Consider the following 25,269-nt stretch of genomic DNA (forward strand, 5'->3'; position numbering starts at 1 on the left):
GCTGGGGAGGGGCTGGGGGTGGGCGAGGGCCAGGGGGGTTCACAGGGGTTCATCCCCTCTGCTGGGATCCGCTCCAGGGGTGAGCAGGTTCTGGTTTGTGCAGCCCAACCTCCTGCAGCAGAGCCCTGGCAAAGCTCATCACAGCCCAGGCTGGTCCCTGGCTCCCTGGGTACCCCACGGTTCCTGCAGGCGCCAAGGGGTCACTTCCCTGCTCGTGCCTCACTTTCCCCAGAGCCCAGGAGTCCCTGGCACTCCACAGGCTGGGATTGGGCACCGCCAGGGCTCGGCACCGGCGCGTCCCCCATGTCCCTGCTCTGGGGCTCCCGCCGAGCCGGGCAGCACGTCCTGAGTCACGGCGCGTTTCCTCCCGGCACCCCGGTGCTTCCCATCAAAGGCTGGCTCCTGCCCAGCCCTGCTGGCTCTGGTGAGCTCATAGCCCAGGGTGCCGTGACTGTATTTTATTGTAATTATTTTTCGTGTTGAAACGCGCCGGTGGGGGGGGGAAGGGGGAGGGAGCTGGGCCCTTCGCCGTGGCCTCGTGCCAGGGCCAGAAGTGCTGAGCTTTCACCTGTCCCAGCGCGTTGGGACCTTGAGAGGGATGTCCCCACCCCACCGACACCGCAGGGCTGCCCCTGTGCCGCTGCTGGTGCAGCTTCAGTGGATTTTCCTCCTTGGACTTAGGGGAGCCATGGGGGAGGAGCTGGGCACCCACACAGGGGAGTCAGTGGCAGGTTTTGGGGAACTGTGGGTTTGTACCAGGGGGGTGGGACGCTCCACAGCGGGGTCAGGGACCTTGGAGCACCTCCTGGAGCAGCCAGCCCTGCGTGGGGCTGCCAAAACCCTTGTCCCATGGATGCACAGCTCCCCAAGCCCTCCCACAGGCCACAGTTCACCCCAAGACCCTGCTGTGGGGCTGGGGGCACCGAGAGCAGCCAGTGCTGGGGGACCCGGCTGCTCCCTGTCCCGATGGGATGGGATGGGGATGGGATGGGATGGGATGGGATGGGATGGGATGGGATGGGATGGGATGGGATGGGATGCGGGCGCCCGGCGGCGGCGGGAGCTGCCCGGACACGTGTGCAGGGAGAGACGAGGCAGACGAGAGCAGAGGTGCAGGAGAAGGTTTATTGGAGATGCACAGAGGCTTTGGCAACACACGACCCCCTCCCAGAACGGGGGGACTGCCCGGACCCCCCTCGCCCCATCCCAACCCCTCACCTCCTCCTGTCGCTGCTCCAGCCCTCCGGGACAGGGGGTTTGGAGCTGGCACGAGCCAGACTGGACACCCCCCACAAAAAAAAGTTAAATAGTTGGGGGCTGGCAGCTCTCCGGGAGGAGGTACCCCCTTTCCCTCTTTTCCCCCTCCCCAGAGCAGAGGATGGGGGAGAGGGAGGGAAGGGCCCTGCCCAAACCACCCCCACTCCTGGTATCCAGGCTGGGGGGGCCGTGGAGGAGCTGAGACTCCTCCCCCCCAAAACCAACCAACCGAAAAAAAAAGAAAAAAAAAAAAAACAACAAAAAAAACCTATGAAGAGATGCCGAAAGGTCTGGAGCGGGGGCAGGTGGGGGCCGGTCCCCGGCTCGGCTGGGGACGTTCAGTTCTTGGGCTCTTCGCCAGCCTCGCCGCCGTCTTCGCCGGCGCACTCGGCTGTCCATAGCGTGAGGTTGTCCCTGAGCAGCTGCATGATGAGGGTGCTGTCCTTGTAGGAGTCTTCGCTGAGCGTGTGCAGGTCGCCCATGGCCTCGTCAAAGGTGGTCTTGGCCAGGGAGATGGCCTGCTCGGGGGCGTTGGCGATCTCGTAGTGGAACACGGAGAAGTTGAGGGCCAGCCCCAGGCGGATGGGGTTCGTGGGCTGCATCTCCTTTTTGCTGATGTCCATGGCCTCTCGGTAGGCTTTCTGGGCCTTCTCTATTGCCGACTTGCGGTCGTCCCCGGCGGCCACCTCGGCCAGGTATCGGAAGTAGTCGCCCTTCATCTTCAGGTAGAAGACCCTGCTCTCAGGATCGCCCTCCTTCTTGATGAGATACTTGTCCAGCAAGCCCAGGACGCTGTTGCAGACGCTGTTCAGCTCCTGCTCCACCTTCTCCCGGTACTCATTCACCAGCTGCGCTTTGTCGTCGCCCTCTTCGGTTTTGTGCTCGATGCTGGAGATGACCCTCCAGGCCGAGCGCTGGCAGCCCACCACGTTCTTGTAGGCGACCGAGAGGAGGTTGCGCTCCTCGTTGGACAGCTCGTCCCCGTACTCCACCACCGCCTTCATGAAGTCTGCCATGTCCTCGTAGCGCTCAGCCTGCTCGGCCAGCTTGGCCTTCTGCACCTGGTGGTTTCTTGCCATGGCTGGGGCGCGGGCGCGGGGCGGACGCTTGGGCGAGCAGCGGGACCGGGAGCCGTCGGAGCCTCTGCCGAGCGCTGCCGCCGGGATTCGCTTTTGGCTGGGCGTCGGAGCCTCGAGCGAGAGCAGGAGGAGCCAGCCAGGTCCAAGGAGTGTCCTCCTCCTCCTCCTCCTCCTCTGCTTCCTCCCCGCCGAGCGCGGCCTTAAAAGGAAAATCGCGGTGAATCATCGCCCGCGGGCGGCGGGCGCTGGGGAGGGGGCGAGGGGGGCGGCCAACGCCCTGCCCTCCCCGTGGGTGCAGCACCCGCGGATGCCCCGAGGGTCTCCCCAGAGCCAACGCCCACCCCGGCACCCAGGGAACGCCCATCCCGCTGCTGAGAGGGCTTGGAAGGGCGACAGGCGCTGCGCTGTCCTTTGGAGGGGACGGGGACACACGGCAGCGCTCCGCTCTTCCCACCCCCCCCGGAGAAATGGGCCACGGGGTGTGGCCGCTCGTAAAAACGGGTTCCTCCCCCCCTGAAAAAGTCATATCACTGTCGTTTTTAACATGGTGATTAACTCGCCGGTAATTGCGAGGGCTTGACGGGCAGGTATTTATTCCCACAGGTGGGGAAACCGAGGCAGCGGCTCCGCACCTCTCCCAGGCGCCGCGGGAAGGACCGTCCCGAGGAGCAGGGCACGATCAGCCCTGGCCTTTGAGCCGCCCCGAGTGGGAGCGCCTGGAGCCCCCCCAAGCACCCCGCGGTGGGCGGAGAGAGGGGAGACCCCGGCCCCCGCCCCGCTCCGCTGCCCGCCTCCATCCCGGGGCTGCCCTTCCCCATCCCACCGGAGACGCTTCCCATCTCTCAAGCTGTGAATGAAGAGTTTTAGGGTTCGCTTTTTGGAATTTTTAGGCTGTTCCCGGCTGGCCGTGGGCCGCGGCGGCGGCGCAGTGCCCCGATAGGGATCTGTGCTGCGCCTTGCGCTGAGTTTCACTCCCGAGCCTGTTGCCACACGCCGGGCGCTGGCGCAGCCCCGGCCCCGCTCCCGGCCCAGTCCCGGCCTTATCTCCGTGCGGGAGCGTGCGGGAAGGGCAGGGCGGGGCGGGCGGCTCCGAGCCAAGGCGAAAAGGAGCGTTGTGGTTCTTTCAATGAGCCTGACTCGCTGCTTTGTTCCTCCCTGCCCACACCCGGCCGGGAGCGCCCCGCGATCCCCCCGCGCCTCGCTCAGCTCCCGCAGCGGCCCGTGCTGCGGATGGAGGGCGCGGGAAGGACATGAGGACACTTGCCCCAACCACTTCAAGCCCAGGAAAACACCCCCAGTCTTCACATCTCTCCCTCTGCAGCCCGGAAAGGGATTCAGGGCTGTTCACCCCTTCCCGGCCAAGCCCCCTGCCTGTGGTGGGATTGGGGTGCCCGGGTGCCGTCGAGGGGCTCCCGTGGCAGCGGCGTGAGGGTGTCCAGCTCCGCCAACCCCCCCACAGCCCCTCCGTGCCCCCCCCCCCCGAGTGCCACGTGCAGCAATTGGAGCTCCTTCCCCAGGTGAGCTGATCCCGTGGGAGCAAGTTCCGCCCCGCTGAGTCGGGAAAAGGCGCTTCCCAAAGGAACGGGTGAGTAGGAGACCACGGCCTGTGTCCCACCCTCTGCCCGGCAGACCCATAGAGACCCTCCAAGAACTTCCACTGGGCACAAAACGCAGCCCCCACAGAGGGATTGGGGCCAAAGGGACACCCCAATGTACCCAGCCTGCCAAAATCCACTTTCTTCTCTTGGAAAACCAGAGGTGGGAATCCCTGGGTGGGTTAATCTGAGCTCGCACTCCTTCGGGCAGCAAAGCCATAGTTTGGGTTTGGGGTCTGCAGTCCCCAGCCCTGGGGAAGGATTCAGAGCCTGACCAGGATGATCCTGCCCCACCCTGCACTTGGGCTCTTTAACCTGGTGCTGGCTCCCGTGGGGAGACCCCGGTGGGATCCCCTTCCCCAGCAAGGACACCTGTGGGGTGTGGATGGCTTGGCCTTGGATCCGGCAGCTGTGGCAGCCCCTGCCAAAGGTGCTGAGCTGCTGCCAGGTTTTGGCAGTGCCGAGCTGAGAGGAGGCTGCAGGGACGCTCTGCTCCACCAGTCCTGTGGAAAACCAGCGGCGGGTGAAGGGCAGAGCCCCAGATCCCAGCGCAGGGACTGTGGGTGAGCTCGGCTGCACCATCACCCCACAGAGCACCCGTGGGTGCCTCGAATGCCAAAGGGCAGCACCAGAAGGTGCATCCCAAACCATTTTGTGGTCCTGTGATCACCCCGGGAAGAGGGGCACCCAGTTAACCCCAGCCCTGGGGACGCTGCCCAGGCCAGCGCACGTCTCCAGCCCCTGAGCCGAGGGCAGGCGTGGGCTGGGCGCTGGCAGGAGGCAGAGGATGCTCGTGGCTGTTCCCAGCGGCACTGGAAGGATGCTCAGAGCCCGTCTGACCACTCTGCCCAGCCCTGCTGCTCCCCCTGGCCGTGGGGACGCTGCCAAGCTCCCAAAACATCAGCGGACAACGCATTTTTCCAAGGGGTACTCAACAGCGCCCCGGGTCCTGCGGGCACTGCCCATTGCTTCTTCCCAGCCTGGCTTGGCCCTTCCCCCTGCACAGGAGGGTGCAGAGCCACGGATGGCTGAGACCGGCCCCAAACTGTGCCGCAGCCCAGTGTGGGAAGCTCCTGGCTCCCATCCCCATGGCCACACGGCCGATGGCAAAGCGGTGCCAGCCCTCAGTGTCTTCCCTCGGCTCCCTGCTCGGGCCTGCCCAGGCAGGAGCCGTTCCCCTCCACCAGCGGAGCAGAGCCAGACACCAGCGTAGAGTAAATAGGAGAAACTTTCATTTTGTTACAAAAGGCATAAATACATGGTGAATCCTACACGGCTGGGGCAGGCCTGGCTGCTCAAGGTGCTGCAGGGCTGGAACCCCTTCCCCTAAAACCAGAGCCGTGCTGAGATGAGGCTGGCAGGGGGGAGCTGGCCCGGGGGGCTGCAGGGATAAACTGACCAGGAATGAATTCCCATGGGGAGAGTCCTCCGGCGCACGGACACGGCTCGGAGGGGCTGGGGGGGGTTGTGTGGTGCCCCTGGCTTGGCTGTAAACGCTCTGGAGTGATCCTGCTCCTTCCAAAACCCCATTGGAATGCCAACCACAACATTCCAGCATCTATGGCGGGCAGACACCGTCACTGAGTGTCCAGCCGGTGGCCACGGGGAGCCACCAGCGGCCTCGGGGTCCGTCCAGCGGCGGGAGACAGCAGGAACTCCGGTTATTGCACTCGTTGTTGGGGTGGCTGTATGGCTTCGAGCTCCGAGCCCGCGGGATGCCCGTCCCGGCTCCCGGAGGGGGCTGGAAAAGCTTTTCCGTGCCGCGGCCGCTTCCCCCCGCTCTGGGGGAGGGAGGAAGGCGCAGCCCTGGCGAGCGGAGGCACTCGAGGTGGTCATGGCTGTGGGCTTGGCTCCCGTGGGATCTCCACGAGAGGCAGAGGCTGCTGGGGCTCGTGGCACTGGATCCACCCAGAGCGAGGAAGAGGAGAGGGGAGGAAGAGGAGAGTGTTAGTGCCAGAAACAGAGGAGTGAGGGAGCAGGGCGGAGCACCCAGGCTGGCTGGCAGAGCGGGAACACGCTGGGACGAAGGGAGGAAGGGGCTCCATCCCTGCCCCGAGGCTCAAGGAGCTCATGGGGTGCTGCAGGGAGGGGGCAGAGGGGCAGCTCCTCAGCCCACGGGTGACACAGGTCACCGACATGCCCTGAAGGAACTTACCTCGGCCACAGGAGGAGGAACCAGGTGTTGCAGAGAGGAAAATGGGCAGAGGGGCCAGAGGGGTCACCTGAGCCACAGAACGGGTCAGGAATGGGGGTACAGGGGCCAGCCCTGTCCAGGCCACAGCTCCCTCCAACACCGAATCTCTGCCTTGGCCGGGGTCTCCTCACATGGCCACTGCAGGCTGTGCTCCAGCCAGCCCCAGGCTCCAGAACCCTCTGCCATCCCCGGCCACACGGCTCCCACCCGGGTCCCACACGTGTCCCCATGCAGACTGGGTGGCTCCAGCCCATGCCAAGCCCAGCACAGAGCCGGGGGAAACCAAACCCATCCTGTTCTGGCAAAGCCTTCAGGTGCCCCCTCACCCTCCCAGCCCTGGGACCCTGCCCCCGTGCCGGTGGGATCCTGGTGGGATGGATGGGGCACACGGATGTCAGCACAGCTGGGGGCGATGGGCTCCGAGGACAGAGCTGTCATGCAGTGGAGATGAGATGGATGGCTCAGGTGGGTGACAGGGAGAAGAAAGCACTTTCTTACCAGGCAACCCTCAGAAATCGGGGCAAACATCCGAGGAAGGGCAAATCCCGTCAGGCTGTGCAGGAAATGGCAAAGTCCTGGCAGGCATCCTCCTGGGGGAGACACCAGAGGTTATGCACCTCACACCTGGCACGGGGCCCGAGGGGCTGGCACAGACAGGGAGCACAGATCTCAGCTGGGGAAAGGACACTGAGGTGACAACAGTGGGGAGGGGATGAGCCCCTGCCCAGCCTGGAAATGCGGGACAGCAAAATCCCTTCACTCCAGCAAGAGTCACAGCAGCACCAGCCTCTGCTCATCCCTCGTGGCAGGAGCTTCCAGGAGCTTCCAGGTGAGGCCTGAGCCTAACAGAGTCCAGCTGGCACCTGAGAGATGCCAAACACCAGGACACACCCGCCCTCTTCTGTCTTCAAGGAGGAAAATAATCATCCAAGCAGTTAACTCTTTAAAAATAGAATTTTATTGAGTAACAAAGGAAACTGGTTTAAATAAAAACAGGAAGGAGTCTGGCCCCTGGTAACCCCCTCCTCACTGCTCCTCTGCCATCCCCCTGGCACAGGCACTCACAGAGTACAAAGCATGATGCTGGTGAACTCAGGGGGGCTGGGCTGCCCCCCAAAACCTGCTGCCCCTGCCCGAGGTTGAAACTGGTCTGTCTGATCCAAGGAAACCTGACAGCAGCTCGGCACTGTGAGCCTCTGCCCTGGTGCCAACGTGCACAACGCTCCCTGCGCAGGATAGAAAATGTTCTACGTAGAAAAAAAGTCCTACAAATTGTGCAAAAATATCCAGCAGCTTTTAATAACACGATTCAAGTATTGCTACAAGGTTTGTGACTCTCCCTTCGCCCCAGGGACACAGAGCTGGCTTCCTGGGTGCTCATGGGTGAGCAGCTGGAATGGCTCCCAGGGCACTGGGGACAGCCCTGGGGACACTCTGCTGTTCAGAGACCCAAACCAAGAGCACACCATGAGCTTATTGGAGACCAGCACCCTCTCGCTGCTTCCTCTGTGAAACTCCACCTGGGAAGGGTGTGACCCTCAGGAATTCACACACTTTTCCGTTGCCTTTTGGTCTCCTGAAGTCCGGGCACAACCCAGGGAAGCTCCAGCTCCCAAACCTGACCCCTGTAGCTGTGACCTGCATCTCAGGGGAGTCACAGAGCACAGAGTGTTTCTTCTTCCCCATTAGAGGAGGGGCCCCCCACTCGTGTCCTTGCTGCAGAACGTGTCTGACCAACTGGCAGGGCCAAAACACAGCCCCCCCCAGCAGCCAGCCAGAAACGGGACCAGCAGGGATCACCCAGGACAGCCTCACCTGCCCCAGCTCTGCTGGGAGCCAGAGTCCTCCCAGCTGGACAGCCCAACTGACCAGGGCACAGCAGCTTCTGGAGAGGGGAAGCTGCTCCAGCCTGAGAGACAGAGCAGCCCTTCCAGGTGGGCACAGGGAACAGGATGTGTTCATGCAGAAAACAGGGACACAGTGCCCACCTCCCACCTTGGCCCACCTCATGATTCCCGGCAGGATTCACAGAGATCCCCTGGAGCTCAGGGGCCTGGGGGCTCCCCAGGGATCCCCCTGCTTCCAGCACCAGTCCAAGGGTCCCATGAGCTGTCGGGCTCTTTCAGGCAAACCCCCTGACAGGCCACGTCACAGTGAAACAAATAAACAAAAAGTAATAAATAAATGTAAAAAAAGAAGGCAACACATGGCTCGAGTCCTTGGCAGCTCTGGGTCCCAGGGCTGTCCCTCCTGAGGCCGGGGACGTGACAGGGGAAGGAACTGGCTGGAGCAAGGTGCAGGCACAGCAGGCACTGGGAACATCACAGCACTGCTAGGGAATGCCTCCTACCATGCTGGTGTCAGTTTTGGCTCCAAAGGAAGGGATTTCGCTCTTGGGACTGGACGGGGTCCCGATATCTGGCTGGATAAATCCTCTTCTGTCTATCAAACTGGAAAACAGGAAGGGAAAAGGAGTTCAGGGAACGAAGAGTGGAACTTGGAGCTCACAGGCCACAGGGAAGGCTCTCCTGGGAGCTGCTGAGCACAGCACAGGCAGGATGCTGGAGCACGGGGTTCCTGCCCAGCAAGAGCCACAGGCCCGTCCCATGAGCCACAGGCCCATCCCATGAGCCACAGGCCCGTCCCATGAGCCACAGGCCCATCCCATGAGCCACAGGCCCATCCCATGAGCCACAGGCCCATCCCATGAGCCGCCCACCCGTCTTACAAGCCACAGGCCAGCCCGAGCCACAGGGAGCTCTGGGCCACCACAGACTCAAAGGGGAACTGGCCAAAGGGCTTCACAACATGAAACCAACATTAAAGAGGAACAAACTGGAATAAAACACTGTTCTCCCCACAGCCTCCCAGCCTGGCTCCCTGAATGCACAGATTGACCAGCTTGGAATGGCAGCACCGCATTTTGGCACCTCTGAACCCAACAAAAAGCCTGGGGACACTTCAGGGAGTAGGGTCAGATATAAAATACAAACCACGCTTTACTCTGCTGCTGTTACACCGAGTTAGCACCACCGAGCTGCTTCACGACTCCAAACTGGATCCTCCTGGGATCCCCACATCCCCAGGACAGGCTGGGAACTCCAAGGCAGGTGCTCAGCTCCAGCGAGGAGCAGAGCAGGGCCTGACTCTGGCCAACTGCACCACCTTGTGACGAAGCTGCAGCTGTCCTGAGCTCAGGGACACTCGCAGCCAGGGAAGAGCCTTTGGCGGGGGATACCGAGCATCCCTGGAGACCTCAGTGCTGGTGAAGCCCAGGGTCTCTGCCCTGCCTGGTGTGGATCTCCCTTGGCTGTTTGCCACGAGGCTCAAGCCTCAGAGTACAGGAGCAAAAATGTGCCAAGAATCACAGAATCGTGGAATGGTTTGGGGTGAAAGGGAACTCAAAGATCACCTCATTCCAACCCTGGCCACGGGGACCAGAAGTGCCTGTACTGGTGTTGACCTTCTGCTGCCAAATCCTTTGGTGCTGTTCTTCCCCTCATCCAACTGCAGGGTTTGTATCTCCAAGTTCCGTTAAACAACTACAAGTGCCCCAAACTCACCACGTTCCAACAGAGTTCATCTCCTGCTCATCCATCTCCAGCCTTTCTCTGCAGAGTGGGAAGCTTTCCTCCTCACCATCAGAGCACATGTGTTTGTGCTGACGTGGACCATGACAGATCTGTCCTTCCCAAGGCCCCCCTCCCACAGCAGGATGCAATTCCCAGTGCCTGGAGGTCTCTTACCTGGGATGGAATGGTCCACACAGCACTGCACAGCAGTTTGTGAGGATGCTTTTATGGCTGTAGGGATTGGCAAACTCCGAGCCCCTCTTGTTCGACCAGGACCCTTTGATCTGAAAGGGATGGACACAGATTAGGAGGGGAAGGATGCGAGAGCAGGCAGTGACACGGTAATGGATCCTTGCTGCAGGGGTGGGAGGTTGGGAGCCCCAAGCTGTGCCCTCCAAGTGCTGCACAGCAACGTGTCACTGCCACCACTGTCACCACACACCAGCCCCGTCCTCCTCCTCCCCTCGTGCTCTCCGAGGCTGGCAGCCCATCAGAGCAGCTCGTGGTCCCTCCTGGGTCCCTCAGGCTGAACAAACAGCGAGGGGATTCCCAGCCCAGAGGCTCCTCTGTCCCCAGCCCAGCAGCTGCCTGGGCTCTGCTTTTGAAACCGCGTGTGGCACAGGCGGGTGGGCAGCTGCCACACCTGGCCTGGGCTGCACTGAACCATTACCAGCATTTACTAGCACATTTCCTCCTCTTGTTTTACTTCCTCTCCCCAGCTGCTGCAAAAGGCTGGAGCCATGGGCAACCAGGCCAGAGAGGCAACGGGCCACTGGTGCTCTCAGTGCTGGGGTACAAACTGAGCTTCACTCACACAGCCCTGAGCAGTTCTGCCACACCTCTGGATGTAAGGTGGAGGGGAAAGGGGAAAAGGCAAAAAAGAAAAGGGATGCAAACATGCCTTCTGCAGTGCTGGAAGATCCCAGCAAGGATTACAGGTACTTCTGGCCTGAAGGGTGAATTTTGATTCCAAGGATCAGACAGATCCTGCTTCTCCATACAATCTGCCCCACTCGGGGCACTCATTTGGTCTTTGGAGTCTGTGCACACCCCAGATTTGAAGGTAAATCTCATCAGATGTCTGTGCATCATTTGCTTATTAGAGATGAGGAACTGCCAGACACAAAGGGACTGGCCCAGGGTCCCAGAGGAAACCCGTGGTTACACGGGATGCTGAATTCAGATCACCAAGCTCACACCCAAATACACCTCTGGGCTTTTTAATCTCAGAACTCCTAATTTTAAGCAAGGCCACAAACAGACTGGAAAAAACACACACGTGATGGTTCTAACTCAGCCACCTGGAAGTGCAGCCGTGGGCACAGGCAGTTTGCTCTGCACTGGGCTATCACAGGCAGTGAAACACTGCACTGAGGAAGCCAAGAGTTCCCTGAAAACCTGCTCAGGATGGGCCATGGACAGCCTGGCAGCAGGACAAGCACCCAGGTACTTACATCTTCATTCGTTGTCAGGTTGGAGGCGACTAAATAAGTGTGAAAACCTGAGAGGCCCAGAATAGACCAGACCGAGAAAAAACAAATCACCAGCTCCAGCACAGTGAAAACAAAAGTCAAGGAAGTCTCAAGGAACAAAATCATCCTGCAAGGAGAGGCAGAGGACTGTTTGGTGAGGTTTGGGCAAGCTTCCCATTCCCCAAGCTGGTCCGCAGGGATCCACCAAGGCACAGCCTGCTCCAGCTCTTCCCTTTTCACCTCAACTTGCGAACTGGGAAACAACTTTGTCACCCACCCTTAGTCCCAGGTAGCCAGGGGGCTAAATTAATTTGAGGAAAGGACACCAGGGTGACCTGCAAAGAGCTCCTGGCCCCTCTCTGTTAGTGATTAGTGGTGCTGGGCACCCCGAGCAGCTGCTGCCAGCAGAAGGATATCTCGCAGGGGTTGTCTTCAGAGTGGCCAGGAATCCATCCCTCTGAGAGCCTGCAAAGAAAAATACAAGGAACGGCATGCCAGCAGGCAGCCCTGCCCCTCCAGCCAGAACTCCACCCCTGTGGGCCGTGTGGATGTGTCTGAGGATGTGCCTGAGGAACATCTGCAGTCTGGAACGCTGCAGAAACGTCAGTGCATGGATACGGCTCCGGGAGCTTTGGGGGTGGTGGGAAAGTCACCTTCCCTGCCAGGGGAAGGGCGGATGCACCACCAGCTCATCTGCTCTGGGCAAGAAAATCCCATCCCCAGCCCCCAAAGTCCCTCTGCAGCGAGATGCAGCTGGATCAGGGGCTCCCTCATGTCTGGGACCCTTTAATCCCTCACCTGGTGTGACCCACCCAGACCCTTGCCGTGCTGCGTCCCACAGGAGCAGTGACCCAGAGCTGTGCTGGGAGCACCACAGCCCCTCCAGGCCGGGGACTTACGCAGGGTGAGGTGGGTGACGACACAGGCGAAGATGAAGGCGGTGAGGAAGGACAGGGACAGGATGAAGGCGTAGAAGTAGCGGTAGTTGCGCTTCCCCACGCAGTTGCCCACCCAGGGGCAGTGGTGATCGAATCTCTCTGGAACGAAGGCTCGTGGTGAGGGGGGCTCCTGCCACCTCGCACCCAACACGGAGCAGACTCTGCTCAGCCTCCCAGAATGAGGAGCTGCAAACCCATCTTCTCCCTCCACCTCGAGTCCAGAGGCACAGAGTTTCTGTGGTGTCTGTACCAGCCTGGGGACAGCCAGGCCACACACATCGAGGAGCCCGCTGCAAACCTCGTGCTTGTGGAACTGCATTTTCCAGAACCCTCCTCCCATAACTGGGGAAAACAGAGCCATGGAGTCTTGGATATGCTGCCCCCTTGCCCTGAGCCACTGCACTGGTGCTGCTTTGAATTTAAATGCAAAGGAGACAGCCCACCCAGTATCTTCTTTTATAATCCTTCAGGAGAAGCAAAAAGCAATCTGTCCAGGAACACAAGTGACAGGACCAGTGACAGGACCTGAGGGAATGGCTGGAGCTGTGTCAAGAGAGGGTCAGGCTGGCTATTGGGAAAAACTTCTTCCCCCAGAGGCTGCTGGGCACTGCCCAGGCTCCCCAGGGAATGGGCACGGCCCCGAGGCTGCCAGAGCTCCAGGAGCATTTGGACAGCACTGCCAGGGATGCCCAGGCTGGGATTGTTGGGGTGTCTGGGCAGGGCCAAGAGCTGGATCAATGATCCCTGTGGGCCCCTTCCAGCTCAGGATATCCTATTATTGACCACATTTCCCCTCACACCCAGCCCCGTGCCCCCTCACCGACGCAGTTGTCGCAGACGCTGCAGTGGGAGGTGCGCGGGGGCCGGAACATCTTGCAGGTGTAGCAGTACTTGAGCTTCACCACGTACTTGTTGATCACCACCTCCATGGTGCGGGCCGGGGGACGGTATGTGGAGCTGCCCATGCTGTCTGCAAGGACAAGGAGGGGCACTCACACCCCTGTGTCACCCCTGTGTCACCCCCAGCTGCCTCCTAGCCGGAGCAGGGGCTGGCACATGCTCTCCTGGCTTGAACAGAAGACAAGACAGGATTTGTTGCAGGGTGGGCAGCCAAGAGCTCCAGTCAGCTCCTCGCAGCATTATTTATGGCCTGTCTTTGTTCAGTGGCAACGCTGCTGGGATGCCAAGAGGAAGCAGTAAGTGCCCAGCGCTGTGGGAACGTCAAGTAATTTATAAATAATGAGTGTAAAGCAGCAGCCCAGGAACAGCAGCTCATCTCTGTGTGTCCAGCGGGTCACAACAGCAACACAGGCTGTCAATGCACGTGTGGCTCTGCCTCTGCTGTGACAGGAACCTGGGTGGCCCTGGCAGGAGCATCCCTGCCACTGCCTGTCACCCCACAGCCTCCAGGGGTTCCTCCTCCTCCAGGTTTAAACGGAGGATTTTTAGGGACACTGCAAGTTACATCCGTGTGTGCTGGCACTGCATTATTCCCTGGGGACTGGAGACTGTTCCTGTGCACAGCAAAAGCTGGGAACCCACTGTGTCACGTTGGCAGTTTTGGGGGTTATTCCTTTAAGTCACTCCCTAAAAAGTACCTTTCCAACTGTGAGGAATTCTTTGAAAATAGTGATGCAACCGTGAGCATGTTAAGAGGATAAAAAGTGGATTATATTAACAGTAACAGCTGGCACATCAGGCAGCATCTGCAGCCAGATTACTGCTTTAGGCCCTTATAAATAGAAACATGGAGCACCACTCTGGGGATATTTAAAAACCATTTTTAAAGTCAGATGTAGAATTACTGCCTTGCATCTGTCTTCCGTGGGACAGATTCAAGCTATCTCCCATCAGCTCTACTAAAGCATTTATTACAACGTGTCACATCAACGAGGTCCACAGCTCCTGGATGCAAACATCTCCTTGGCTGTCCCCAAACCAGCGTGACAGAGCAGTTTTTAGAAGAGGACAAACATTAGCCTACTCTAAAGAACACCCTGCAGCACAGCAGGCTCAATGGCAAATCACAGTATCAAAAAGCATTAATTATCCTTCAACTCTGCTGCCTGGGAAAGCGCTGGGACTGAACAGGAACAAAAAGCACCTGAGCTGCTCTGCAGATCCTCTCTGAGGCACTGCCTGCTGTGCCAGAGGAGCTTGTTGCACCTCTCACCACGACTGGTGAACACTGTCAAGCCTCACAGTCTGATACTCTGGATTCTTCTCCCCCCTGGACAAACCTTAAGGAGCCAAGACCCAAAAAAAGGGGCCTCACTGAGCCTGAAAGGTGCACAGACACACACAGAGCCATGCACAGAACCAAACACAGGAGAGGGGTCAGAGCTCTCACCAATTCGCTTTTCCAGGTCTGCAGCCTCACTGGGGGTGGCTCTGGGCAGGATTCCTGGGTCTCTGAAGCTCGTCTGGAGCAGGCAGCTGATGACAAAGAAGAAGAGGACGGCGGCGATGATGGGAATGGCCAGGGTCAGGTGACTGGCAAGGAAGGGGCAGCTGTTAAAAGATAAATGAAATGGAATTGTTATCAATCATTGCACAGGCCCACTGTCAGCTGGGACATCACACCACAAACTGCCATGGAGTAGCGGGCTCAAGCACTGTTGCTTTGTGGAGCCTTGTGGGTCAACAACCTTTTTGGAGGCATCAACCTTTGGGGGTTATCAACCTTTTTGGGGGATGTCTTGTTCAGAGCCAGGAGTTGGATTCGATGATCCTTGTGGGTCCCTTCCAGCCCAGGATATTCTGAGTCTATGAACAGCAAGAGCCAGCCCCTAAAACACTGGAGTGGAACTGGGGAGAGGGGGTCTGAGGCACCAAGACACATCCAGGGTCCTGCACACAACCTCTTTGATCTTCTGCAGTCCCAGAACCACATCTCAAAAACCCACCAGCTGCCCCAAAGCCTGGTCACCTCTACCACAGCAGCACCAAGAACACAGGAACAACACCCCGTGCTGTGCAGGGATCAGAATCGCCGTGACCAGGATCCCACTGGGTCCAAAGCATGGACTTGGCTTTGATTCAACAGCTTTGCTGCCTCTGGATGACTCTGTGCCCTTCAGGGCATGCCAGATGTTTGGCTGAGGACACTTCCCAGCACCGGGTGCTGTGACAAAGCCACCAGGCACCTCAGCAGCTGACCTGGGGCTGTTTTTCCATAGATGGGGACCGGTGTGATCACACCCCACACCAGGGCAGCTCCGGTACCCGCAGGTGGCAGCTGAGGACAGCAGAGGACACAGCCCTGCACACACAGAGCCACTGTCCACTCCTGCAGAGGACTGATCAGCACAGGACAGGCTGCCCCAGCCGTGACAGCTGCAGGCAGTGCTCAGGCTCTGCAGCACTCTGAGAGGATTAAGCAACTTTTGTTTCACCTCTCCAGCTCAGCTGTTCAGAACAAAGCAGCCACCGAGCAACAAAACCCCTTCAGTCCAAGCCTGAGCCCCTCAGTTACCAACAGAAAGGTCTGTGAAAGGAGAGACGTGAGCTTGTTGTCACCCCCTTCCTGGGAGAACTTCCAGAGCCCACTCTGCTCCGCCAGGGAACAAGAAATCACATAAATCATAGAATCCCCAAATGGTTTGGGATGGAAAGGACCTTAAAGCCCATCTCATTCCACCCCTGCCCTGGGCAGGGACACCTTCCAGTATCCCAGGTTGCTCCAAGCCCCAATGTCCAACCTGGCCTTGGACACTTCCAGGGATCCAGGGGTAGCCAAATCTGCTCTGGGCACCCTGTGCCAGGTTTTCCCATAGAAACCATGAAGTGCAGACACAGGCAAGATGCATTTGCTGTCAACCAGCAAACTGCAGCCTGTGCAACAGAGGCATCCTGCTAAAATAACAACTTGGAGAGCCCCAGGGCATCTTCAAACTCGAGAGAGTGACTCGGCAAGAAGGGAGGCAGAGCAGATGTCCTGGGTTCTCTGCCTGGCCACACAAAGCCGTTACTGTGCTGAGCTGCCCGTCAGCCCCAGCCCAGGCAGAGAGAGCTGTCAGGGCGTGGATGATGCTGAGAAAAGGGTTTTTCCATCGGGATGCTGTGTCTGCTTCCCGCAGCTGCCTGTCCTTTTCAGCTCATCTGACTTCTCAGAACCTCTAATCCGATCAAATACTTTCATCTCCCCACCAGCAGGCTCGGGCAGCTTTACTCCGACACTTGCAGGGATAACGCCGTGATCCAAAGGCAGGCGTGGCCCCCCGCTCCAGGGAAAAGCGGCTCCCATCCCTCCCGGGACAGAAACAGAAGCAGGACATCAGAACCCTCCGAGGTGTCAGGAACCCACGGTGATCCTTCCCCAGCTCCCCAGGGCAGCTCAGGACACAACGGGATGCTCCTGGCTCTCCCCTCTCTGAGGCTGCAGGAGCAGGGAGCTTCCCTGGACCAGCTCTCCAAAGGAAAGGGGCCTGGGGAGATGCCGCTCCCTCCTCCCCAGACTCTGCTGCACGGGGGGGCCGAGCTCCAGTGCAGACCCTGGAGGTGGGACCCCGAGGCGTGTCACCATTTAGAAGAAACGCTGTTCCTAGATCCCAGTGGTGGACATAGCCCACGAGCCTTGGGGGTTTCCCGGCTGCAATTCTGGGCCAATTCTCTTCTTGGGAGCAAGACGGGAGACTTGGGGGCTGCATTTAGAGGCCGGGGGGGCATCCTGGGGGCATGTTAAACCCCTTCCTGGGGCCAGACAGAGCAAACAAGGTGCAGAACAACCCCTGCCCCTCATAAACACACCTGGGGACAGGTGATGGGGCAGTGACTGCCTGCAAAGGGGGTCTGGGGCCTGCACCGTGGGAAAGGGCTCGGGGGGCAGCGGGGAGAAGGGAGGAACACCGGGAATCCCACGGGGGGAAGATGTCCCCCAGCCCACCCCCTCCCAGCACAGGGGCCAGCGTGGGTTGCCAGCTAACCCCGGCTCCCCCAAAAGGAGGGGCTTAAGGAGGGGGACAGGCGCTGCTCGGAGCCCCAAGGGGAGGACCCGAGGCACAGACCCCGCACGGCTCTGGGGTCCCGGTGCCGCGGCGGAGGGGGGCCCGAGCCCCGCCGGCCCCAGACTCACTCGAAGGCGAAGAAGAGGCCGCTGGTGGCCAGGATGAGGCCGAGCGTGAGGGCGAAGACGCCGCTGTGCCGCGCCAGCATGAGGCGGCCGCCGCAGTAGAAGCGGTTGCGGCCCGGGAACACCTCCCACTTCCTTCGGGGCCGCCGCGCCGCTCCGGCCCGCGGGGGAACGGCGGCCGCGGGGGGCGGTGACCCGCCCGGGCCCGGGCCCGGCGTCGCCGCCGCCCCGGGCGGGATCTGCCGGTACTCGCAGTCCTTCATGGCCCCGCCGCGGCGCCCGGAGCCCCGGCCCGGCCCCGAACCCCGGCCCGGCCCCGCCGGCCCCGCCCCGCGGCACAGCGCCCCCTGCCGGCCCCGCCGCCCCACCGGCAGCGGGACCGAAGCCCGGCCCCGATCCCGCGATCCCGGGACCCGCGACCCCGACCTGGGCCCCGATCCCAACCGTGATCCCCATCCCTGCCCCGATCCCGGCGCGGCAGAGCGGGCTGAGCCGCCTCTCCGGTAACTTTCACGTGTTTATTGGGGTCGTGCATGTGCCCACACAGCGCCCGCCACCCCCTCCGTGCCCCCTGCCCAGCCTGGCTCGGAGCCTGGAACCGTAGCCGGCACCACGGGAAAGGAATCAGAGTAGTCTGAGCAGCTCAGGGCAGATGCACCCTCCCCGACCAACTGCTGTGCCCACAACACATCCCAGGGAATCCCCAAATCCCTCACACAGATCCTGCTATAAATCAGTGCCTGCTACAGCCTCCCCCAGGAGATGCAGGAACCGAGGAGCATTCCCCATCCAGGGCAGGTGACGGGAATTTTGGCTGTCAGCAATGACAGCAGAGCGGGGCAGGGTGCTGCAGCATAACACCAGGGAGAACATCCCGTCTGGGACATGGTAACGGAGGAGTAACACCTTTGTAACTGCAACAACAGCGTCATCACAGCTTCGTCAGGCTTTTAGAGCAGGTGAGTTTCAGTTCTGACCAGAGCTCCTGTCCCACAGCCAGTCTGTGCCAGCACAGCCCGCTACGTCCATGGGAAGAAGTTGCAGTGCAGGATCAGTCCCAGCAGCCAGTAGCACAGGAAGAATCCCAGGATGCTCTTGCTGAGGGGCGTGATCAAACGCCAGTTCAGCAGCAGCCTCACGACGAGGTTGTCCGGAGTCCCCTTCCCACAGGAACTGGGAGATGTTCTGAGAAGAGGCTTCGCAGAGGTTGGATTGTCAGTCCCTGTGCTCCAGAGTAAAGGTTCATGTTCCTGAAGCAGGTGAGCAGGGAACCAGTACAGGATGGGAGACGAGGAGCCAAGGAACCGGGTCAGCACCTGAAGACAACAGGCAGAGGAGAAATCACCCAAACTGCTGTGACTGTCACTGCCCCAGCCCCACAAGGAATCCCTCCTGTGTCCTACCTGCACGTGCATGCAAGAGAATCCAAACGCCAGCAGGGCCGTGGCATGGACCACGTACACGAAGGCAGCAGGGCCACAAAATCCATCTCTTGGCTCTCCCTTCTCTTCACTCTTACTCCTCTCTAGACCAAGAGTCAGGCAGTGCCGGGGGTTTGTGCTGACATAGGTCCAGGCAGCCCATGAGCCCAGAAGGGTGACAGGCAGAGCAAGCAAGAAATTTGGGAGCTGTCTGAGCTCAAAGTACCTTAGAAAGCCCACGTTCCAGTAAGTGTCTTGGATATAGGAATAGACCACAGGGAAGCGCTGGGAGCACCAAGGGGGTTTAGCCCCATCCATGCCTGCCACACGGTAGCCCTTGTCCCGTGCCAGCTGCAGCAGTGGCTCGGGAACGGTCTGACCCAGGCCCGTGCCAGGGCTGCAGAACCTCACGTAGGCATAGTACTGAAACAAAGCAAAAGGCAGAGAAATCCCGGCACACATCAGGGCTGCTGAAGATGCCAGGCTAAGCACCTGCTTCCACATCAGAGGGAGCTTCCTTACGGATGCTGATCCCACCTGCAGCTGGAGGGCAAAGCCCTTGCTGCGGGAGTAGAGGAAGAAGCCAGCGTTAATCAGCCCATTGGCACGGGCCCCAGAAGCCAGGGAGAAGAGCAGCCCACTGAGCCAGCTCTGCCCCTTCTCCAGCTGCCACATGGCACTGAAGGCCAGGAAGGCAAACATGCTTTCCGAGTAGGCAGCTGCCATGAACACGCTGGCAGGGCTGAGGGAGAAGAGCAAGGCCGCCAGGAAGGCCTCGCCGCGCCGCCGCAGCACCGCCCGGCCCAGCGCGTACAGGGCAGCGGCCGCCAGCACGGACAGCAGCGAGTTCAGCAGCGCGGCCGAGAGCAGCAGGCGGCTGCGGGGCCGCAGCTGCGGGGGCCACAGGCACGCCAGGGCCCGCAGGCTCAGCGGGAACAGCGGCAGGAAGGCGCAGTTGTGCTCGAACAGGTACCCGCGCTCGGCGATGAACAGGAAATGCTCGGCGTCCCAGCGGCCCAGCCCGCCCAGCAGCCGCTCCAGCAGCGCGTCCCACGGGCCCGGCGCACCCAGCCGCGGCGGGGAGAAGGCGTCGGCAGAGTGATCCGGGATCAGCAGGTTAAACACAGCCTGGAAGACAAGAGAGGGGTGAAGGCTGGCAGAGGTGCTCTGGTACTGAGAGAACTGGGCAGAACTCCTGGGGTTCAAACAAGGGGTAAGGGTGGCACTGAAGCCAGACCCCCTCAGATGGCCATGAGGCTGTGCAAACACGACATTTTGGGGTATTTATTTACATCTGAACAGAATAATGCTCTGGGACAGATCCAGCACGAAGCCCTGAGGAACTGGCCAGGGAAAGCTGCTCATGGCTATGACTGGGCTCTGTGCTGGCTGTCACGACCAAGCTCTCCCATGCTCAGTGCAGGATGTCTCTGGAAATAAGACTTGGGAGGAGCGTGCAGGAGGAGATCATTGTTCCTTTTCTGTGGATAAACACGCTTTGAGCCAAACCAGCCTCTTGCAGCAGCAGCGTGAAAACACAGCAAGTTACAAGGACATTTATGCAACTTTACTTAACAGCAACCTGTAAGTAAAACCCGTGGCTGCAGATGGTCTGTTGGCTCTCCAGAGGAGAGGATGATTTCCCCATTGTGCAGAACCAGCTCATGGATCTCAGGGGGTACTGAAGGAAGAAACCTGGGAGCAGCAAACCCCAGCAAAGCCTCTCTGTCTGGAGGACAGACTTGCCTGCAGCAGCAGTGCCAGGGCCCGGCAGCGCCCGGCGAACCACACGACCTCTCGGAGCTGGGGGTCCTCCCTGCTCCACAGCTCCATCCCGTGCTCAGGAATCGCCTCAGTAGGTCACCGATGCCAGGGGAATTCTCCCTCCAGTTTGGGAAACCTGGGTTGGTAAACAGAGAGGACAAAGAAAGGGATTTCTGGCTTCAGCCTCATCTGTGAATGTTGCGCCTTTGTTTGCAGTCAGGCACTTCAAAGGGTGCAAATCTCTGTGAACAGGAAAGTCGCGTATGGAAAAGATCATGGATCTGGGAGATGACGCAGAGACCTCTTTGATATTGTTCCTATTAAAGAAAAAATCCCTGACTTCTTAACCTTGGCCAAGACACTGAGGGAGAGAGGTTATAGTGTGTTCTCTGACCCTGTTCCTCACCGGGCCCGAGTAAATCCCTGGAGCAGACAGGCTCCTCGGCTGCCTCAGCAGGAACACCAGCAGCTGGAGCCAGGGCTGCGCCAGGCATCCTCACACACATCCAGCTCCAGTGCAATGAATGGGATTTAAGCCTCTTGTTTTTGGAATAGAGACAGAATTCATGTGGACTCTGAGCGTAACCCCCATGTCAGCAGCTGCTGAGTGGGGCTGGTGGTGCTGCCAGGAGCTCCCTCCTCTCTCCTGCTCCATGTTTGCCCCGGGAAGCCCAGAATGGATTTACTCAGCTGGCTCACGGCACCAGCTCTGCCAGAGCAAGGTGGAACTCAGGCACACAGCTTCCCCCAGCACAGGCAGCACCTCCAGGACACAAACTCTGCCCCACTCCACCCTCACCACCTGCAATTTCCCAGTATTTTGGCAAAGCTCCTGGCACCTGCCTGCCGAGCACACCGCACATGCTGAGGTGGCTCCCGTCCACCTCCTCCCTGCAAACCTCACCTGAGGGATTCAAACCTCTTTGTGGAGCCTCCCCAGTTTAGTTTCTGCATGTCCTGGGTGCCATGGTGGCCCAGCTCTGAATCCCTGGCCCCGAGCCACAGGAAGCGGGCAGGATCTGCTGTGCAGCTTTTTAAGATAAAACATTTCTTCCGTTGGTTTCCCAGCCACCAACTGCTTTTCAGTTTGAGAAGCGCACAGCCCAGAGCTCTCGCTGGGTGCCAGTGACACCACATCCTGCCCTTCTCTCTGCTCCAGCACTTTATAACACACAGAGACCCCCAAATCGATCACTCCACAAGCTAAAATCACTGAGCTTTCCCTATTGCCGTTGTGGAGAAAAAACACTGCCAGGCTGAAACTGCACGAGAGGGCAGAGAGCAAATCCTCAGCAAGGCAAAAACCAAGATCCAAACTGGCTCACTGACAGCTCCAATCTCCAACCACAGGGTTATGCTTCCTATTTAACCACAAATAAAAGTTTTAGGGTTGCTCCTATTCCCCTTGTGCTCCCCAGCACTCACAAAGCAACTGGTGGGAGGCACATTCTCCTGCATCACGAAGCTGTGACGTTATTTTAAGCGAGGGGACACTTCAACCCAGCTGTAAACTCTTTTAAAGCACATTCACAGCTGCAAATCCTATTAAAGCACAGCGGCAAAAATTGTCCCGGCACTTTAAATATAGTTTTTTCAAAAAGCACAGAAAAAGCCTCGCCTGAATGTGCCAAGAGAGCTCAAAGCACGCAGCTTTAAAAAGCCTGTTCCTGTCACGACGCAGCACACCTTGTAACAGAGCAAAGCCTACAAAAGAGCTGCAGCCCACAAGCCCCGTTTGGATAGAGAACGCAGCATCGGGAATGGCTCTGCCCCAAAAATCCTGTGGGAAAGAGCACCTGCACAAGCACAAAAAGGAGAGGGAGAGGCAGAAGTGTGTTAAAAATATTCCAGCAGAAAAAGATGCAAAATCTTAATTAAAGATGTTTTCCTCTCTGGGTTCGGCGCTTCCCTTTGCTCTCAGATGTGAATCACGGTTTGGAAGCAGCGCTGAAAGAGGGATGTGTATAGGGACAGAGCAGAGGCTGGGTGAATGAGGACGGGAGCGGGGATCCGGCGGGTCCGTGCAGCCGCAGTGCGGGCCGGGGACCAGCCGGTGGCAGCAGCCGCTCGCCACAGAGGCATTTCCTCCGCACGGCCGGCAGCCAGCTCCTGCCGGGGGTAAGGAATCCTGCTCCAGCCTGCATCCCAGCACAGTTTGGGCACCTCCTGGTACCCCTCCAACCTGCTGTGAGATTCAAGAGACGCTCCAGACATGTTTTAAAACCCCTTCTAACCAGGATGCCAAAGGAATACAGCAGGATTTTGGAAATCCTGTTTGCCTGGTGCTGTTTCTGTGGGCCTGGGAGCTCTCGGCCATCTCTCCTGCCCGGTTCCATCCGGAGCCTGCAGCTCCAGCAGTGCTTCCCTCGTATCTGAACGCAAACGGGAGTGTTTTTACCTGTTGCAGCAGCTCACAGGGGTGAACTAAACCTGCTCTGGTTCAGAACCCAACTGTGCCCGCTCCGCTCGAGGCTCGGCTGCAGCTCCGCATCCCACAGGGACGGGACAAGTCCTGCTCTGCACCGCTCGCCCACGGAGCCGCCGGACCCGGGACTCCCCCAGGGCTGTTGCCGTGGCTGTTCTCTGATGGCCAAACCCACACGGGCAGGAAGGGGACGCAGAGCTCTCCCCTCGAAGACAAGACAAGCTGGTGATTTGCAGAGGCCTCGGCAGAGGCTGGATGCTGGCTGAAGTGCACAGTGGGGCTGCTTCCAGGATTAAGGACAGCTACGACCTGTGTGTTTGGGAGTGCCCGGACACAGGAGGGCACACGGAACAATCGGGCCCTGAGCACACGGGGCTGTCCCGGGGCCGTCTCCAAACCCCCCCCGTTATCGCCCGTGCCGCCAGCGAGGCCTCACAGCGCTGGCGGGGGACACAAACCCCTCACGACCCCAGCCCGGCCCCGCGCCCGACACACGGGCCCTCTGCCGCTGGCTCCCGCCAGGCCTCACCGTGCGGCTCCTGCCGCCCAGCGCCGGGGCCGAAAGCGGCGGGGACACCCCGATCCCGATCCCGGTGCCGGTGCCGATCCCGATCCCGATCCCGATCCCGATCCCGGTGCCGGTGCCGCAGCGCCCCCTTGCGGAGGGAGGGATGGAGGACCGGCCCCGCCCCCCTCGCGCCCCCCCCTCCCCCCCCCCCTCGCGCGCCGGATCCCTCGCGCCGCCCGCTCCCCCCCCTCCACGCGCGCGCGCGCAACTTCCGGGCGCGCCCCTTCCGGCGTCACGTGGCGGCGGCGCGCGCGTGTGCGCGCGGGGGGAAGGGGCGGGCGGCGCCATCTTTGCTGAGGGCGGGCGGGGACGCGGCCGGGCCGGGACCGGGACCGGGCCAGGGTCAGCTCCGTGCGGGGCCCAGGGCTCTGCCCCGCCAGTAGCGAGCAGCACACCGACCTGAGCAGGGCATTGGGCCCGCGGGAGCTGCGCCCTCTGGGGCACAGGCTGGGCCCGGCTGCCCCAGCCCCCACATCCATGGACTTCCCTCTTTCCCAAGCCTCGCGTGGCAGAGCGGCCAGAATGCAAAATCCTTCATGCTTTGGACCCAAATCCTTCCTTTCCTAGAGGAGTTCGTTAAACGCCTCTCTCTGCCTCCCACCTCTCTTCCGTTGGAGAAAACTTGGTTTCACCCCCAGCCAGATCCGTGATTAAAAACTGTCAGGGTCTGGGCCTGCCCAGATCCAGCCTGGGATGAAGGAGAAACCATCACGGGCTGCTGCGTCCTTAAGGAGACTCCCTGAGTGCTTTTAACCAGGCATCAGGCTTGGAAGAACTGACACTTTTTCCGCTGGAAAAAAAATGGGGAACGGCAGAGTGATGGGGATCAAAAAGGTGTTTCAAGGAATTCCTGTAGGAATGGAAGGATTTGGGTACAAATCAGGCCCAAAGCATCAAGGATTTCAGCTGCAGGCAGGCAGCGTCGGAGGGCAGGCGTGGCTCCCCGGACACTCCCAGTGCCATACTGGGAACAGCGTTCTCATTTCACTCATTGCTCGTCTCTGCCCTTGATTTTCACTGTTTCAGAAGCGCACGGTGGCCGTGGCTGTGCCACGCAAGTGCAGGGGAGCAGAATTACTCCCCTCGGCTCAGCTGGGTGTATAAATAATGGTGAAATGGGTCTTCAGGAGCACTCCTGACTCTCCTCTCCCTCCCCAACACGGCATTCACTCCAGATTAAATCCACCACCACACAAGCACACACGAGCTGCTCACGTTACCTGCTTCCACCTCGCTGATGGCTCCTTTCTGTCCAGGAAAAGAAGTGAAACTTCAGCATCCGTTTCATCAGGTTAAACAAAACTCCTGGAATACAGAACTGAATTATCAGGAAGCTGGGTTTGCATCGACGGAGTGTGGCAGAACAGCAAAGTCCAGCAGAGCCCTCATCTCACACCTGGCTCCCAGCGAATTTTAAAGCCAAGGAAGCCCTGCACCATTCCTGTCTTTTAAGCAATCCATTTGAAGGACTCTCCTGCCAGGAAGAGCTCCCACCATTCCTGCTGATAGACAAGACTTTTCAGGAAAAAGGCTCTTTGATTTTGGTACAATTACTCCCAGGAATCTGAAGTTTGAGGAGCGAAGGCTCTGGGAACTGAGAGCTCCCGAGGAGCGGACTGGGAAGATAAAACAAGGGGAATTTTTGAACGAAAATGACGTTTGCCTTTAAAAAAAGCTGCTTTTTCTTTAATGAGCTCAGAGCAGTTCTAGCTACCCTACTTGCAGTATCCACTGAGGACAAAGCCTCAGGCTCAGTGAAATACCCACTTCCAAAGCCCTGAACACGTGCAGATCCTCATCCAAAGGATGTTCGCTGTTTGCTGAAGGGCCGGGAGCTCTGTCTGCTGGAAAGGAGGGGAGGAAGTCGAGAGTCCACACCACGCTCCCAAGAAAATGTGAAAAATGCGAGGGCA

The 25,269-nt window shown here is 59.6% G+C and overlaps 3 protein-coding genes across 6 annotated transcripts; all 3 read right to left on the minus strand.

The window, feature by feature from the left end:
* Positions 1–1,595: 1,595 nt before the first annotated feature.
* On the minus strand, positions 1,596–2,336 carry SFN (stratifin; the record flags this gene model as incomplete). The annotated part of the gene is made up of 1 exon (XM_082296386.1): positions 1,596–2,336. One exon carries the CDS (start codon positions 2,334–2,336, stop codon positions 1,596–1,598), a length of 741 nt encoding a protein of 246 aa, XP_082152512.1.
* Positions 2,337–5,197: 2,861 nt separating this feature from the next.
* ZDHHC18 (zDHHC palmitoyltransferase 18) lies at positions 5,198–17,462 on the minus strand. Of its 3 annotated transcripts, none has more exons than XM_082296776.1 (10): positions 17,182–17,462; positions 14,458–14,543; positions 12,928–13,077; positions 12,069–12,206; positions 11,586–11,634; positions 11,152–11,254; positions 9,872–9,981; positions 8,476–8,575; positions 6,624–6,715; positions 5,198–5,829 (listed from the first exon to the last, which is right to left on the minus strand). In XM_082296776.1, exons 1-9 carry the CDS (start codon positions 17,439–17,441, stop codon positions 6,674–6,676), a joined length of 1,038 nt encoding a protein of 345 aa, XP_082152902.1. In that variant the 5' UTR covers positions 17,442–17,462; the 3' UTR covers positions 5,198–5,829; positions 6,624–6,673. The 3 variants fall into 3 exon arrangements, with proteins under 3 accessions (XP_082152902.1, XP_082152900.1, XP_082152901.1); XM_082296774.1 differs by having other exon boundaries at positions 14,458–14,618; XM_082296775.1 differs by lacking the exons at positions 5,198–5,829; positions 6,624–6,715 and having other exon boundaries at positions 7,139–8,575; positions 14,458–14,618.
* Positions 17,463–17,808: 346 nt separating this feature from the next.
* PIGV (phosphatidylinositol glycan anchor biosynthesis class V) lies at positions 17,809–23,430 on the minus strand. 2 transcript variants are annotated; one of them, XM_082296752.1, is made up of 4 exons: positions 23,318–23,430; positions 20,346–20,499; positions 18,582–19,727; positions 17,809–18,494 (listed from the first exon to the last, which is right to left on the minus strand). In XM_082296752.1, exons 2-4 carry the CDS (start codon positions 20,430–20,432, stop codon positions 18,198–18,200), a joined length of 1,530 nt encoding a protein of 509 aa, XP_082152878.1. In that variant the 5' UTR covers positions 20,433–20,499; positions 23,318–23,430; the 3' UTR covers positions 17,809–18,197. The 2 variants fall into 2 exon arrangements, with proteins under 2 accessions (XP_082152878.1, XP_082152879.1); XM_082296753.1 differs by lacking the exon at positions 23,318–23,430 and adding an exon at positions 22,762–22,810.
* Between the last annotated feature and the right edge of the window lie 1,839 nt (positions 23,431–25,269).

This window comes from Coloeus monedula (assembly GCF_965178545.1).
Source record: "Coloeus monedula genome assembly, chromosome: 24".
Lineage (NCBI taxonomy): Eukaryota > Metazoa > Chordata > Aves > Passeriformes > Corvidae > Coloeus > Coloeus monedula.